Source organism: Microtus oregoni, unplaced genomic scaffold (assembly GCF_018167655.1).
Source record: "Microtus oregoni isolate MIOR12 unplaced genomic scaffold, Mior012 000005F_ref0000423, whole genome shotgun sequence".
Classification (NCBI taxonomy): Eukaryota; Metazoa; Chordata; class Mammalia; order Rodentia; family Cricetidae; genus Microtus; species Microtus oregoni.
In genome coordinates, this window is record NW_024543064.1 from 27,992,895 (window position 1) to 28,006,372 (window position 13,478).

At 46.7% G+C, this 13,478-nt stretch overlaps 1 protein-coding gene across 2 annotated transcripts in view; it reads right to left on the bottom strand.

The window, feature by feature from the left end:
• Mtf1 (metal regulatory transcription factor 1) overlaps positions 1-13,478 on the bottom strand; it is a 47,302-nt gene that overhangs the window by 26,613 nt on the left and 7,211 nt on the right. For both annotated transcript variants that reach the window (XM_041652093.1, XM_041652091.1), the window contains exons 3-4: positions 1,211-1,449; positions 327-458 (exon numbers count right to left, since the gene is read on the bottom strand). In XM_041652093.1, coding sequence (XP_041508027.1) covers positions 327-458; positions 1,211-1,449 — 371 coding nt within the window. The remainder of the gene's footprint in view (positions 1-326; positions 459-1,210; positions 1,450-13,478) is intronic.

Consider the following 13,478-nt stretch of genomic DNA (forward strand, 5'->3'; position numbering starts at 1 on the left):
ACCCCAGCCCTTGACTAAGGATCTCAGTACTTCCTTAGTACAAAGAAAAGAGTCTGCCATATAAGTCAACTTCAACAAACATCTTTTTTAGAATACAGGGAAAAAATGAGGCAGAATGGGCAGCCATCACCCAAGGAGAGATGCTTTTGAGTCCTCTGGCATTCCTCCAACTCGCAGTAGGTGGTCACTGATACCCTGTGGAAAGCTAGCACTACCAAGTATGGAAATGGGTCAGGGATTTTCTTCCTACTTTGAAACTGCCTAGAGTCTACCAAGAATCCCAGCTGAGACCTGGTCAGTGACAAACAGAAGAAAGCAGGACCTACCGAAATGGCTTTTCTCCTGTGTGGGTTCGAATGTGCTTCCGCAGATCACTGAGTGTGGTGAAGTACTTGCTGCAGCCTTGAGATTCACAGTTAAACGTTTTCCCTGTGTGAAGCCTCTGATGTGCTTTCAACCTGCAAAATATCCCAGAGAAATGTCCCATGCTGAATGTAGCACAGAGCCTCCTAGTACCAGCCTACTGCACCGTAGGACCAAGTGCACCAGAACGCTGTACCAGTGCACATTAGCACCTGAAACTACCCAGAGAGGACAGCAGAGTGGCCGTGAGCATTAATTAGAGACAGAGTCCTGGCCCTGACCCTATACAACTCCTCTCTACTTCTTTTCACTTAGCAGCTGTTCTGGGGACCAGCACGTAGAACTGTGCCTTGCACACATCAGCATTAGCCATTGTTATTTCTCCCACCTAATATTAACCAGGCCGAACCCTGCTTGGCTTCTGGGATCAAACAAGATCAGGCACTTTCAGAATGGTATGTCTTATTTTGTTATTTTATGCCTATTACTGAAGATTGGTGTAAGTCTCCTGACACAAACATGGAAAAAGAAATAGAGATCAAGTGGCAACTCCACCTCTCAGGATAGAAGAAAGTTATCTCAAAGGCTTTGTGCCAATGGGAGGACTACTCTAAGCCAGCTACTAAAATCCCAAGGGCACGATGTCGCTCCCTGCGATGCAAGCCTACACACAGATGTGCCAACATTTCCACCCAGCCCGTGGCACACCTATTTTTAAGTAGCAGGTTTTGATAATGCATTTTAAATAGGTAAGCACAGCTATGCTTTCCAGTCCCAAAAGCTTTGTTTCATATGCATGGAAAGGGTGTTCTGTAGTCCCAAGCTCAGTGTCAGGACGCTGGCTGACCTGTACAGTGTGTTGAACGCCTTCTCACAGCCCTGCACGTCACACTCAAATGGCTTCTCCTTTGTGTGCACTCGCACGTGGATCCTGAGGCTGTAGGAGGTGAGGAAGGCCTTGCCGCAGCCCTCCTGGTTACAGACGAAGGTGTACTCTCCGCGGTGAGTCTTCTGGTGGGTGCGCAGGTTGCCTGCTGTGCTGTAGGTGCGGGGGCATCCCTCAAAGGTGCACTGGTACCGCTTGACCTGATGGAGGACATGGATACCTTATCAGTGGGGAAACAGCTGTCCAGATCTCACCTCTCCACCCTGGGACAGGGGCTCATGAAGCATAAGCTGACTGTAAACTTGTAGCCCTTAAACTTTTGATCCTCCCGTTTCTGCCTTCTGAATACATACATGTATGTATCACTACACCTAGGTTTGTATGCTGTGCTGAGGAGCAAACCTTGGGTTTTGTGTAAGACGGCAAGTGCTTGACCAACTGAGCTACCCCGAGTCTATCTTTTGAAAAGCTGCTGTTGGCAGCTGGAGAGATGGCCTAGCAGTTAAGAGCATGCACTGCTTCACAGAGGACCTGAGCTCTCTCTGAATCCACATCAGGCAGCTCACAGGAGGTTCTGTTATCGATGGCCTCCATGGGCACCTGCACTTCCCCTGCAAATATCCTCACACAGTCATAAACACATGTGTAGCTAAAAATTATATATATATATATATATATATATATATATATATACATATTTTTGTTCAAGATAGGGTTTCTCTGTGAGTAGCCCTGTCTGTCCCCGAACTCACAGAGATCTGCCTACCTTTGCCTTCCAATGCTGGGATTAAAGGATTGCGCCACCACCACCTGGCATGAACTTTTAAAAATATATAAAATAAAAGCTGTTTAAGAAAAATTTGCTGGAGGGGGGGCACACACCTTTGATTCTAGAACCTAGGAGGCAGATCTCTCTAAGTTCAAGGCAAGCCTGATCTACAGAGGAAACCCTGGCTTGAAAAACAAAAGCAAAACAACAAAAAAAAGGATTAAGGATAATTTGTGTAAAGTATTTTAATACAGCAACTGATACATAAAGTATCCTATAAAAAAGCTCCCAGGACAAAGGACAGACAAAAAGAGGAAGCAGCATCTAAAGCACTAACTAGTAAGACTTGGTAGGCCAGTGCGGGAAAGAGCTAGAGCAAAGAAAGTCACAGCAGCTAAAAGAAAAAAGGTCTCGTGAAAAACAAAACAATCAAAACAACAAAGGTCAGAGTAAACAAAGTAAAAGCCAGGGAAAAACCACTGTCATCCCCCCCCCCCCCGTGTACACACACACACACACACACACACACACACGGATTCTCTAATGATTCAGAGAGACCCTGCAGTGCTGGACACACACACACACACACATGGATTCTCTAATGATTCAGAGACCCTGCAGTGCTGGACACACACACACACCACACACACACGGATTCTCTAATGATTCAGAGAGACCCCGCAGTGCTGGACACACACACACACACACACCACACACACACACACAGGATTCTCTAATGATTCAGAGAGACCCTGCAGTGCTGGACACACACACACACACACACACACACACACACACACACACACACGGATTCTCTGATGATTCAGCGAGACTCTGCAGTGCTGGGGCTGGAGTCTGGGTGGTGGTGAAATGAAAGGAGAAGCAGAGTGGGCAGAGCCAGGACCAGTACTTCTGGACTGAGCTGAGGGCTTACTTTTAGAGGGAAACAGCCCCAGGAGAGCTAGGGGGTGATGCGCACCTGTAATTCTAGCGCCCAGGAGGCTGAAGCAGAAGGAATTCTGTGAGTTTGAGGCTAGCCAAGGCTGTATAACAAGATTCCATCTCAGTGTCTGAGCTATTACACCCCTAGCACCCAACAAAAGAAAACGTCCTGGAGGAAAGTTAAACGAAGGCCTCAAAAGGAGCACCCGGAAGAGACAGACAGTATTTAAAAGGAGCACACGGAAGAGAGAGACAGTATTAAAAAGGAGCACCCGGAAGAGACAGACAGTATTGAAAAGCCCCATCGAATTGGGGGGGGGGGGGCAGTTTAGTGATAGAGTGTTTGCTTAAAACATGGTGGGAGCTATCTACAGTACACAAAACTTTAATCCCAGCATTTGAGAAGCAAAGGTAGGCCAGTCTTGAACAGTCTACAAAGCAAGTTCTGGGACAGCTAGGACTACACAGAGTCCTGTACTAGTTTGAAAAAAAAAAAAAAAGACGGAAGACATGGTGGGAACCCTGGTTGGATCTTGGCACAAAGATTACAAAATAAAGCCTGGGTAGAAGGACCGAGCTCAGAGAGGAGACAGCAGCCATTCTGTTTCAGAAAAGGAGATTGGTTGAGCCACGGACGGGTGTAAGTCAAGGATGGACAGTTTTCTGCCAAGTGTCAAAGAGAGCATATTTTGGACTTTAAGGTCTCTGTTACTACACAACCCTTGCCCTGCACGTTCAAAGTAGCCACAGACAAGTAACTGAACACTGCCATTTTCCAAAAACATTTATGGACACTCAAGTTTAAATTTCACCTTATTTTCATGCATTATGAAATATTTTGATTTGAAAAAGATCAATTAAAAGTCTAAGAACTGGAACAGGGAACACACAGCTCAGTGGGTAGGGTTTTCCCAGCAGGCACGAAGCCCTGGTTTCTATTCCCAAAAGGAAAAGAACCGGGTGTGCCAGTAATCTTAATGCCTGGATCAAAAATTCAAGGTTGGCCCAGGGGTGGTGGCCTTGAGCCTTGATCTCAGGGCTTGGGAGGCAGAGGCAGTTCAGTTTCTCTAAGTCTGGTATCGGTCTGGTTTACATTTATTTACATAGAGAGTTCCAGGACAGTCAGGGCTATATAGTGAAATTCTGCCTCAAATATAAAACAATAAATTCGAGGTCATTCAGTCATCTTAGCTATACAGAAAACCTGAGGCCAGTCTGGGCTACTTGAGAGCTTTACTAAGAAAAAAAAAGGAAAAGAAAAAAAAAGAAAAAATAAATAAACAAACAAAAAATGAGGCCACAATTGTGGCTCAGTCAGTGTTTGTCTACCACGCCTGAGGTTCTGGGCTCAATCCACACAGGAAACAAATGAGAACCACTGTGAGGAGCCGCTCCGCGCTCTGAGCTCAGTTCTAACCCTCACAGACTCTCAAGTCTCTGCCCTCCACATGCACATAAAAACTAAAAAACAAAACAAAGCAAAAAACCCAGCATTCTTACTTAGCTCTAGATCAGTGATCTCAGCCTTCCTAACGCTGCGACCCTTTAACACATTTCCTCATGTTCAGTGATCCCCAACCATAAAACTATTTTTATTGCTACTTCATAACTGTAATTTTGCTGTTATGATCATAACATAAATATCTTATGCGACCCCTTTGAAGGGGTTTTCGACCCGTATGTTGAGAACCAATACTCTAGAGCTACACAAAACAAATAAGGTTTAGAAGGGGTCTGGCCTCTCAGCTAGTTTACTAGATAGGGAAGGGAGGGGTACTGACGCTCCCCTGCTTTCTTCTCTCCAACTTCTAAGAGGGCCTCGCACAAGTGCTCACTCCCGTATTCATGGATAATCCCCCCCCCCCCCCGCCGCCATTGCCACACAGGCTGTGCTCTGTATCCCCTGAACTAGTCACTCAGACGTGCACCTTGGTGCTCCGTGAGGCCCCTCACTGGAAAGCCCCAGTGCCCAGGCAAGCAGGAGGGCCAGCCGAGGCCCACAGGCACAGCACGCTCAGCCTCAGTGGCTCCAGTTCCTGCCCCTTTCCTGTGCCTTTTTCTTCCTTTACTGGAAATGTCTAGTTCCGTTCTTTGCTCTCCCAAGCCTCTCTCTTCTTTAATTCAAGTCTCACTCCCTCCTCCAAGGTCCTCCACAATCCTCTACACTCATCCCAACAGTGCCCTTCTCTAAAGGCCAGTATTCTGTGAGTTCACCACTCATCCGACACTTCATTTACATGGCTAACTGTCCTCTCATGTACACGTGCTAACTTTACAAATGGAAACTTCAAAACTAACACTGAAGGGGAAGCACTGCACAGTCTCCATCATAAGGTCCAGGTCCATCACTGAGTGAGAGATCAGAACAGAATCTCATCCCTGAGTTGCCATAGCAGCCAACAACTTTGTAAGTGACTGCAGTGAGCAAGCCCTCTCTCTTCCTGCCCTGTTCCATCTGAATTCTTGTACTTGGCCAACTCACTCCACTATTGGATGGTTCTTCCTCAAGGTGTCTCCCTGACTGGCGTTCGCCTCGGTTCTGAGTGTGACTGCACAATTACTCTAGCCTCTCACAGCTTCTGGGGTCACCACCCTTGGAATGTGAGGGATCTGCAGTCATAGATTCAGCCAATTATGAACTGAAAATGCTCAGAAATAAAAGTACTTGTGCTGAACAGATACAGAACCACCATGATTCCCTAAACACCTACACTGTATAAAATGTGTCATACGTAAGCTAAAGTACACAGGAGAGGCCACCAGCGGCGAGGTGCTTGCTGTCAAGACCAGTCCTTGGGACACAAGTGAAGGTGGATGGAGAACAAACTCCCCAAAGTCGTCCTCTGACCTCCACATGCGCCTGCACACAAATAAATGCTTTAACTATTTAAACAGACAGGAGACTGTACACGGGCTGCCTGCAGGCAATGTGATCCCTTTTCTACAAGAAGAAGAAGTATCCATATGTGCTTGAGAAGCAGTGCTTCCGGAAATAACCCCCAGTGGAGAGATACCACCTTTTCCTTAAAGTTCAAGATTAGGAGTAAACAATTATATAATTAAACAATTTCCATTATTCCCTTTAGTTGCTAGGCAAGCAGGACCCGGAAAACAGGCACTCAGTAAGTATTTACTGAATTAAATGCACGAACGGCTGCTTCTCATCTCCACTGTAATCTGCAGGAGAGCAGGGACTAGAGCTATCTTGCTCACTGACAACAACTTCAGAGACCAGACTTGTGCAGAAGTGGTACTCACTCCATTTATATTTTGAATAAATGAAACAGACCCAGCAAGACTTAATGATTAGAACCCACATAAAAGCCTCTTGGCCACGAGAACAGAAAAGTGGGGAAGCACTGAGATCAGGAAAGGGACGGAAAGGTAGGACAGAAGTTGGTTATGGAGGCATTCAGGACTGAAGTCAGGCTGGGCTACACAGATGTAATAAAGATCCTATCCCAGCCAGTGGGGGCGCACGCCTTTAAACCCAGCACTGGGGACGCAGAGGCAGGCAGATCTCTGTGAGTTGAGGCCAGCCTGGTCTACAAACAGAGACAACAAGGGTTGTTATGCAGAGAAACCCTGTCTCAGGGGGGCGGGGATAAAAAGTGAAATAAAAGTGGTGTCGAGTACTAGGTGCCTTCTCTCCCAACAATAAACTGAAGAAACGATCGACTCATTTTATCTGGATAGGGTAAGTGAAAATAATTGTCGAGTATCTTTCAGAATTATTTTAAAATAGCAACAAATTTCACAAGAAAGGGAAACTTAAACTGCCTCAAACAGGATCAGAACAGGAAGCTGAAAAAAATGTAGTGTGTCATGCCACAAAGAGATATTACAACATCACGTACCTTTAAATAAGACTAAAATTTAGCATTTATGGATTTGAAGAATTGTGTTCTAGAATTATACTGTGCTCAGTGCCAAGAACAACAACTCTCCTTGCTCTCAAGAAGTTCAAAACAGAAAGGAGAATTAGACAGAACGGGCAAGAACACTGTCTAAGAAGCTGCACAGGAATGGATACTAGGGCAATATTCAGAAATAGGGCTTAAGACTTGGGCTACCGAGTAGAGATACCAGATGAACTCAAAAACTTCAGTGAAGGGTCACACATACATAGCCTGCCTGTCAAAATGTGGCAGTATCTGTAATAGACACATAAAGTCACTGGAGACTCCACTGGACATGTAGAAAACTTGTTTTTCAAGAAACCTTAAGATGTCTAAGCCTGACTTTAATTTTCCCACGTGGCATGTGACAGTGGAGGGGACTCTGCTAAAGAGCCCCAAGACACCTGGGTGAGTTCAAGGAGCATGGAGTGTGACGCTGTGAATGTCCAGAAGGTTTCCAGAATGTTCTGAATGGTGATCACAACACTCAGGCAGCAGCAACGGAGAACAGGTGCAGGAGATAAGCTTGAGCAGAAAAGGAAGTAGTGGAACTTCAGGAGACAAATTCTTAAAAGTTAGAAAAACAAACAAATGCCTGAGCTTCTTCTGGAAGGAGAGGGAGATGGAGAGAACTCAACTCTATACACTGCAGTAAAGAGTGGGAGTCCCTGGTTCTGAGCCCAGAGCGGATAATCATAAATAAATGATTGGCTGGTGGTCACAGCCATAGAACTCACTTTCCAAACTGTGTGTGCTGGTTTCATCCCAGTCTTTAATCCCAGCACTCAGAAGGCAGAACCAGGAGGATTGCCCCAATTTTGAAGCCAGACTGATCTAGATAGCAAGTTCCAGGGCAGTGACGGCTATACATAGATTGTCTCAAAAAATGAAAACCAAACAACAACAAAAAACCCTAGGGGGGAAGAACTGAACTCTGCCCTTTCTTCCCCATCACTAGTGACTTCCTGTCCCCTTCCTCAACACCAAAACTGTACTAGCATACATACTCTGTTGCAAATGGACAATCAAAACTCTTGAGTCACAAATCTAAGCACTCTGAACTGGTCCCACTTCTTCAATGCCCGGCAGAGCTGAATCTACCGCTCTCCAGCACTGTGTGCACACCTCATCCCTCTACACATTCAGAACTAAGGACACACACTTGCCCTTTCATTTCTCAGTCCTGTTAGCAGCCAAAAGGCCTGTGTCATGACTACGACCTTTGTAAACTGGTACGTTATCATAAAAGCATTGACTTTGGCATCCAGACAATCCTTAGTTCCAGTCTCAATTTCTCCACTTGAGAACTGGATGTTCCTATTTGCAGGCATATGCTCATAGGGTATGTGTGTGTGCACTTGTGTGTGAGCATGCAGAAGGCAGAGGCTGACACTGGATATTGTCTTCTTTCTGGCTCTACCTTATTTCTCCCTCCCAAGTGCTAGGACTAAAGGCATGGGCCGCCACACCAGGCAGCCACATTATTCTCTGAAACAGGGTCTCTCTCTGAATCTGGAGCTCTCAGATTATTCTACAGCCAGAGAACACTTAGACTCCTCCTGCCTCTGCCTCCTGGCATGGGATTTTAGCAGCTAGATGTTCCTATGCTTTAATTTTCCTCATCTGTAAAATGGGGGCTAACAGTGTCTATTTTATGATTGTTAAAAAGGTAAAATACAAAATTATATTAAAATCTCACTTTTAGCTATAGGATATTAGTGTCCCATATGTTCACCATGGAAGTAACTTTCAGTGGCCTGGTACCAGGGAAATTACAAAACGCCAAGAATGAGGGCAAAGGATTACCTGTGGCAAGGACTGGTGTTCACCAACCTCTGCTTGGGGACCACAAATGTCTTCTTTTTGTAATACACTTAAAAGTGTAGTCTGGGGCTGGAGAGATGGCTCAGAGGTTGAGAGCACTGACTGCTCTTCCAGAGGTCTTGAGTTCAATTCCCAGCAACCACATGGTGGCTCACAGCCATCTGGAATGAGATCTGGTGCCCTCTTCTGGCCAGCAAGCATACAGACAGACAGAACACTGTATACATAATAAACAAATAAATGTTTAAAAAAAAAGTGTAGTCTGATGGTTCAGGCCTATGATCTCAGCTACTCAGGAAGATATGGAAAGGGAATTCCAGGACAATGCTCCCTACACTACAGACTGAGTTCAAAGCCACCCTGAACAACTTAGGGAGAACCTATTTCAAAATAAAAAGGTTTTGTTTTGTTTTAAAGAGAAGCTAGAAAGATGGCTCATTGGCTAGGAGGACTGACTGCTCTTCCAGAGGCCCCAGGTTCAATTCCCAGCACCTACACAGTGGTTTTCAACAGGCTGTACCTGATGCAGGAATCAGGTGTCTCCTGCCACCACAGGTGCCAGGCACAGACATACAGGCAGGCAAACTATTCAGACATATAAATAAGTTCAAAAACAAGATGACAGGAGATAAAGCTCAGTGGTAGAGGCCTGGCCTAGCATCATCTGGCCCTAGGCTCAATTACCCAGACCCCCCAAAACAAAACAAAACCAGCAATACACAACCACCAGTCCCAGTTACAGTGACATCAAGGAAAGTTCGGCTAAGGAGGTTGGGACCAAGACTTCTGTGGGATCTCTTGGAACCCAATCACATTTCCCTAACTTTTTAAAAAGTTTCTTTAATTTACATTGGTGTGAGGGTGTCACATCCCCTGGAACTGGAGTTACAGATAGTCATGAGCTGCCACGTGGGTCCTCTTAATTGCCGAGCCATCTCTCCAACCCACATTTCCCCACCTTTTTAAGACCCTGAACTGTGTAGACCAGACTGGCCTTGAAATTTATAGAGCCACTTGCCTCAGCCTCCCCAGCAAGCACTAACACTCTGCATCTAACCTCAATTTATAGTCTGGCTCAAGGAGACCTTGTTTTCCAAACCACTTCCTAACAAAGAAGTCTTGACATTTTAACCTTTCTAAAGCTAGCGATGACCTCTGAACCTTTGGGAACAGCGGCCTGTGAGGAAGGGGCAGTAAGAGGACATGTGACTGAGCAAGTGAGCGCCAGCCACAAGGCTCGGTATCTGAGACACACACTGATGGACACCGCCCATCACACACGGTGCTCGGTATCTGAGACACACACTGATGGACACCGCCCATCACACACGGTGTTCAGTATCTGAGACACACACTGATGGACACCGCCCATCACACATGGGACTCGGTATCTGAGACACACACTGATGGACACCGCCCATCACACACGGGGCTCGGTATCTGAGACACACACTGATGGACACCGCCCATCACACACGGTGCTCGGTATCTGAGACACACACTGATGGACACCGCCCATCACACACGGTGTTCGGTATCTGAGACACACACTGATGGACACCGCCCATCACACACGGTGTTCGGTATCTGAGACACACACTGATGGACACCGCCCATCACACACGGTGTTCAGTATCTGAGACACACACTGATGGACACCGCCCATCACACATGGGGCTCGGTATCTGAGACACACACTGATGGACACCGCCCATCACACACGGTGTTCAGTATCTGAGACACACACTGATGGACACCGCCCATCACACATGGGGCTCGGTATCTGAGACACACACTGATGGACACCGCCCATCACACACGGTGTTCAGTATCTGAGACACACACTGATGGACACCGCCCATCACACACGGTGTTCAGTATCTGAGACACACACTGATGGACACCGCCCATCACACACGGTGTTCAGTATCTGAGACACACACTGATGGACACCGCCCATCACACATGGGGCTCGGTATCTGAGACACACACTGATGGACACCATCCATTACATAAATCTGACTGGATCTGCACACAACGCAGTGGGGTATTTTTATTTCCATTTTACAAAAGAGGACCGAGAGCAGCTTGCCAGGGCCGCATAGTTAGTATACACTAGAACAAAAAGATGAGACCAAGGTTAAAATCATCTTTCGAAGAAGAGACAGTTTTTGGAATAAGCTGGATTTAAAGAAAGGGAGAACACTAAAATTCAAGTAATTTCTTCCACTCTTTTTTTTAATTTTTATGGCTTATTTAACTTTATTTTATGTGCATTGGTGTGAAGGTGTCAGATCCCCTGCAACTGGATCTTCAGACAGATGTGAGCTGCCATGTGGGTGCTGGGAATTGAATCCGGGTCTTCTGGAAGAGCAGTCAGTGCTCTTAACCACTGAACCATATCTCCAGCCCTCCCACTCTTAAAAGAACAAAATGTCAGCAGAACCTACAGTCCAAAGAAATATCAACTCAAGACCCAGAGCTCCTACAGTACCAACTTTAAAAACCAGTGTGTGCATAAAACCAGGCCGGTCCCTCTGCCAGGCCAGAGGACCTCAGCAATGAGGCAGGCACAAGTACCACACATGGCCACATGCCGTCATGGAGGAGACACGCTGACTAATCGGCTTCACCTGGCAGCACAAGGAAAGCGCTCTGCCCTGGCCTCCAGCAGAGCTGCTCAGAACCACCAACTTGCCCTGATGTTCTCCAAGCGCCAGAGGGTTCTTAGAAGTGACATCTGACCAAAGGACACTAAGTCAGACACTGGAGTGGCAGGAGCGGAACTTTACCACTACACTTGCGAGCAGTGACAGGCTCATCTGTCCCCGCTCTGAATGGCAATCCTGTGGGAGCTGCACAGTGATCTGTGAAGAAATGCAATGGCGGTGTGCAGAATGGAAGGTGGGTGGCTAAACACTCCGGTGTGTCTGAGCGCACGGCTCTGCGCACTGAGGATTCCCGCTGAGGAACAAGACTAGAATCTGTCTTCCTAAAATAGAGGACAAACTGTAGGAAGGATCTCAACACTGGAGTCAAAGCTCCTTACTTCTGTCTGGTTTCTTTCTTTTGTCTCCTGGAGACAGGATTTCTCACTGGAACCCGGGCTGGCCTGGGAGGGACCATGTGGCCTCAGGCTCACAGCAAGCTTCTGTTTTAGCCTCCCGAGCTGCTGGCACTATAGGCACAAGCCGACCCACTTCTAACCCCTTTATTCTTAAAATCTGTCACGCTCAATACTCAGCCAGGTGTGGTGGCACATGCCTTTAATCATAGCACTGGGAGACAGAGGCAGGAGGATCTCTGTGAGTTTGAGGCCAACCTGGGGTACAGAGCAAGCTCCAGGACAGCCAAGACTACACAGAGAGCCTGTCTCAAAAAAGTGAAAAAGAATTTTTTTTTTAAATCTGAAAGAAAAAGAGGAGGAATAGGAAAGAAAAAGAACTCCTCCCCTCCTTTTAGAATGCCACTGAGAATAATCCAATTACTGCGCAACACACTAGGAGCAGAACTCAGACAACACTGCACCTGCTTCGTGCAAGAAAGGCCACTCTTCGCCATCAATACTCTGGAATATGCAGGGCATCGTGAATAATATCTTTGGCTTTTAGGCCCCGGGTTTCTTCCTATCTGCCAACTATTTAGCACAACAGTGGGCAGGCTGGTAGGATGCATTATTGTGGTGCCACCAGAGGAGGTAAGCATTCCCTGGCAGGTTCTCTGCAAGAATAGATGCAATAAAGTTTGGGGAACCATGGGCCACACGAACCCACCAGAGGAACAGCTGTTCAGCACCCTGGAGGGGAAAGCCTTTGAGTATAAGGATGCTGAGGGATGGTGTTTTGACAGAGCTCTCAAGGCCACCAATCCGCAGGGAGAAAGCAGTAACCAGGATGAGAACCTGAAATGCGAATTCAAGTGTGGCAAGGTGAGATCGCGTGTGTGGCAAGGTTCTGGTTGGCTTGTTTTTGCGTAAGACAAGCATGATGAAGAAAACAATTCTAATAAAGCAACCAGTAAGCCAACTGCACATTGAAGGAAACAAAGGTACAATCGGGAGGAAACAGGAAAATCAGGCTAACATCTGACTCAGAAACTAAGCAGCTTAGGAAGCCAAGAAGACCGAGTAGTTATCAAAGGATTCCATTTCTCAAGAGCAGAACCTGTGAATGCCATGCAGAAAAAAAAAAAAAAAAAAAAAAAAGCAATGCTTAAAACAGGTTCCGGGGACAAGGGTGGTCACAGCAAGGGTGGTCACAGAGCATGCAGCGGGTACCATCCGTAAACACGGGCCTCTAAGTGGGTTTGGAAGCCAAAATAAAATCCCTGTCAATCAACGACTGAGGTAAGAGTGTACTTCTGGAGGACAAGCCTCCTGAATGTCTGGCCTCGAGAGACCAGGGCTGTGGCTCCCGTTTCTAATCTCGGACCTCAAAAGACTGCTGCGACTCTTGAGGCCAGCCTGGGCTGCAGCTAAAACCTAATAAAAAAAAAGTCTAGCTTATAGAATCTTCAACATAGAGCCTATATATAGGAGGGACAAACTATGCATAGGAAGGAGGACCCTACAATGAGATAAAGCCATAGTACACTGGACAAAGAGCTCACAGCATCCTTGATCCTGTCCTGTTCACGGTTAAATGGCCTGAAGAAACCAACGGGGCAAGTCAGGCTTGCAAACAGAAGCAACTAATTGCTAAGGAGCACAAACAGGAAAGTGACAGCTACCACCAGATTGCATAGCCCCTCCCTCCCCTCCCCTCCTCCTCCCTCCCTCCTCCCCTCCTCCTCTCTC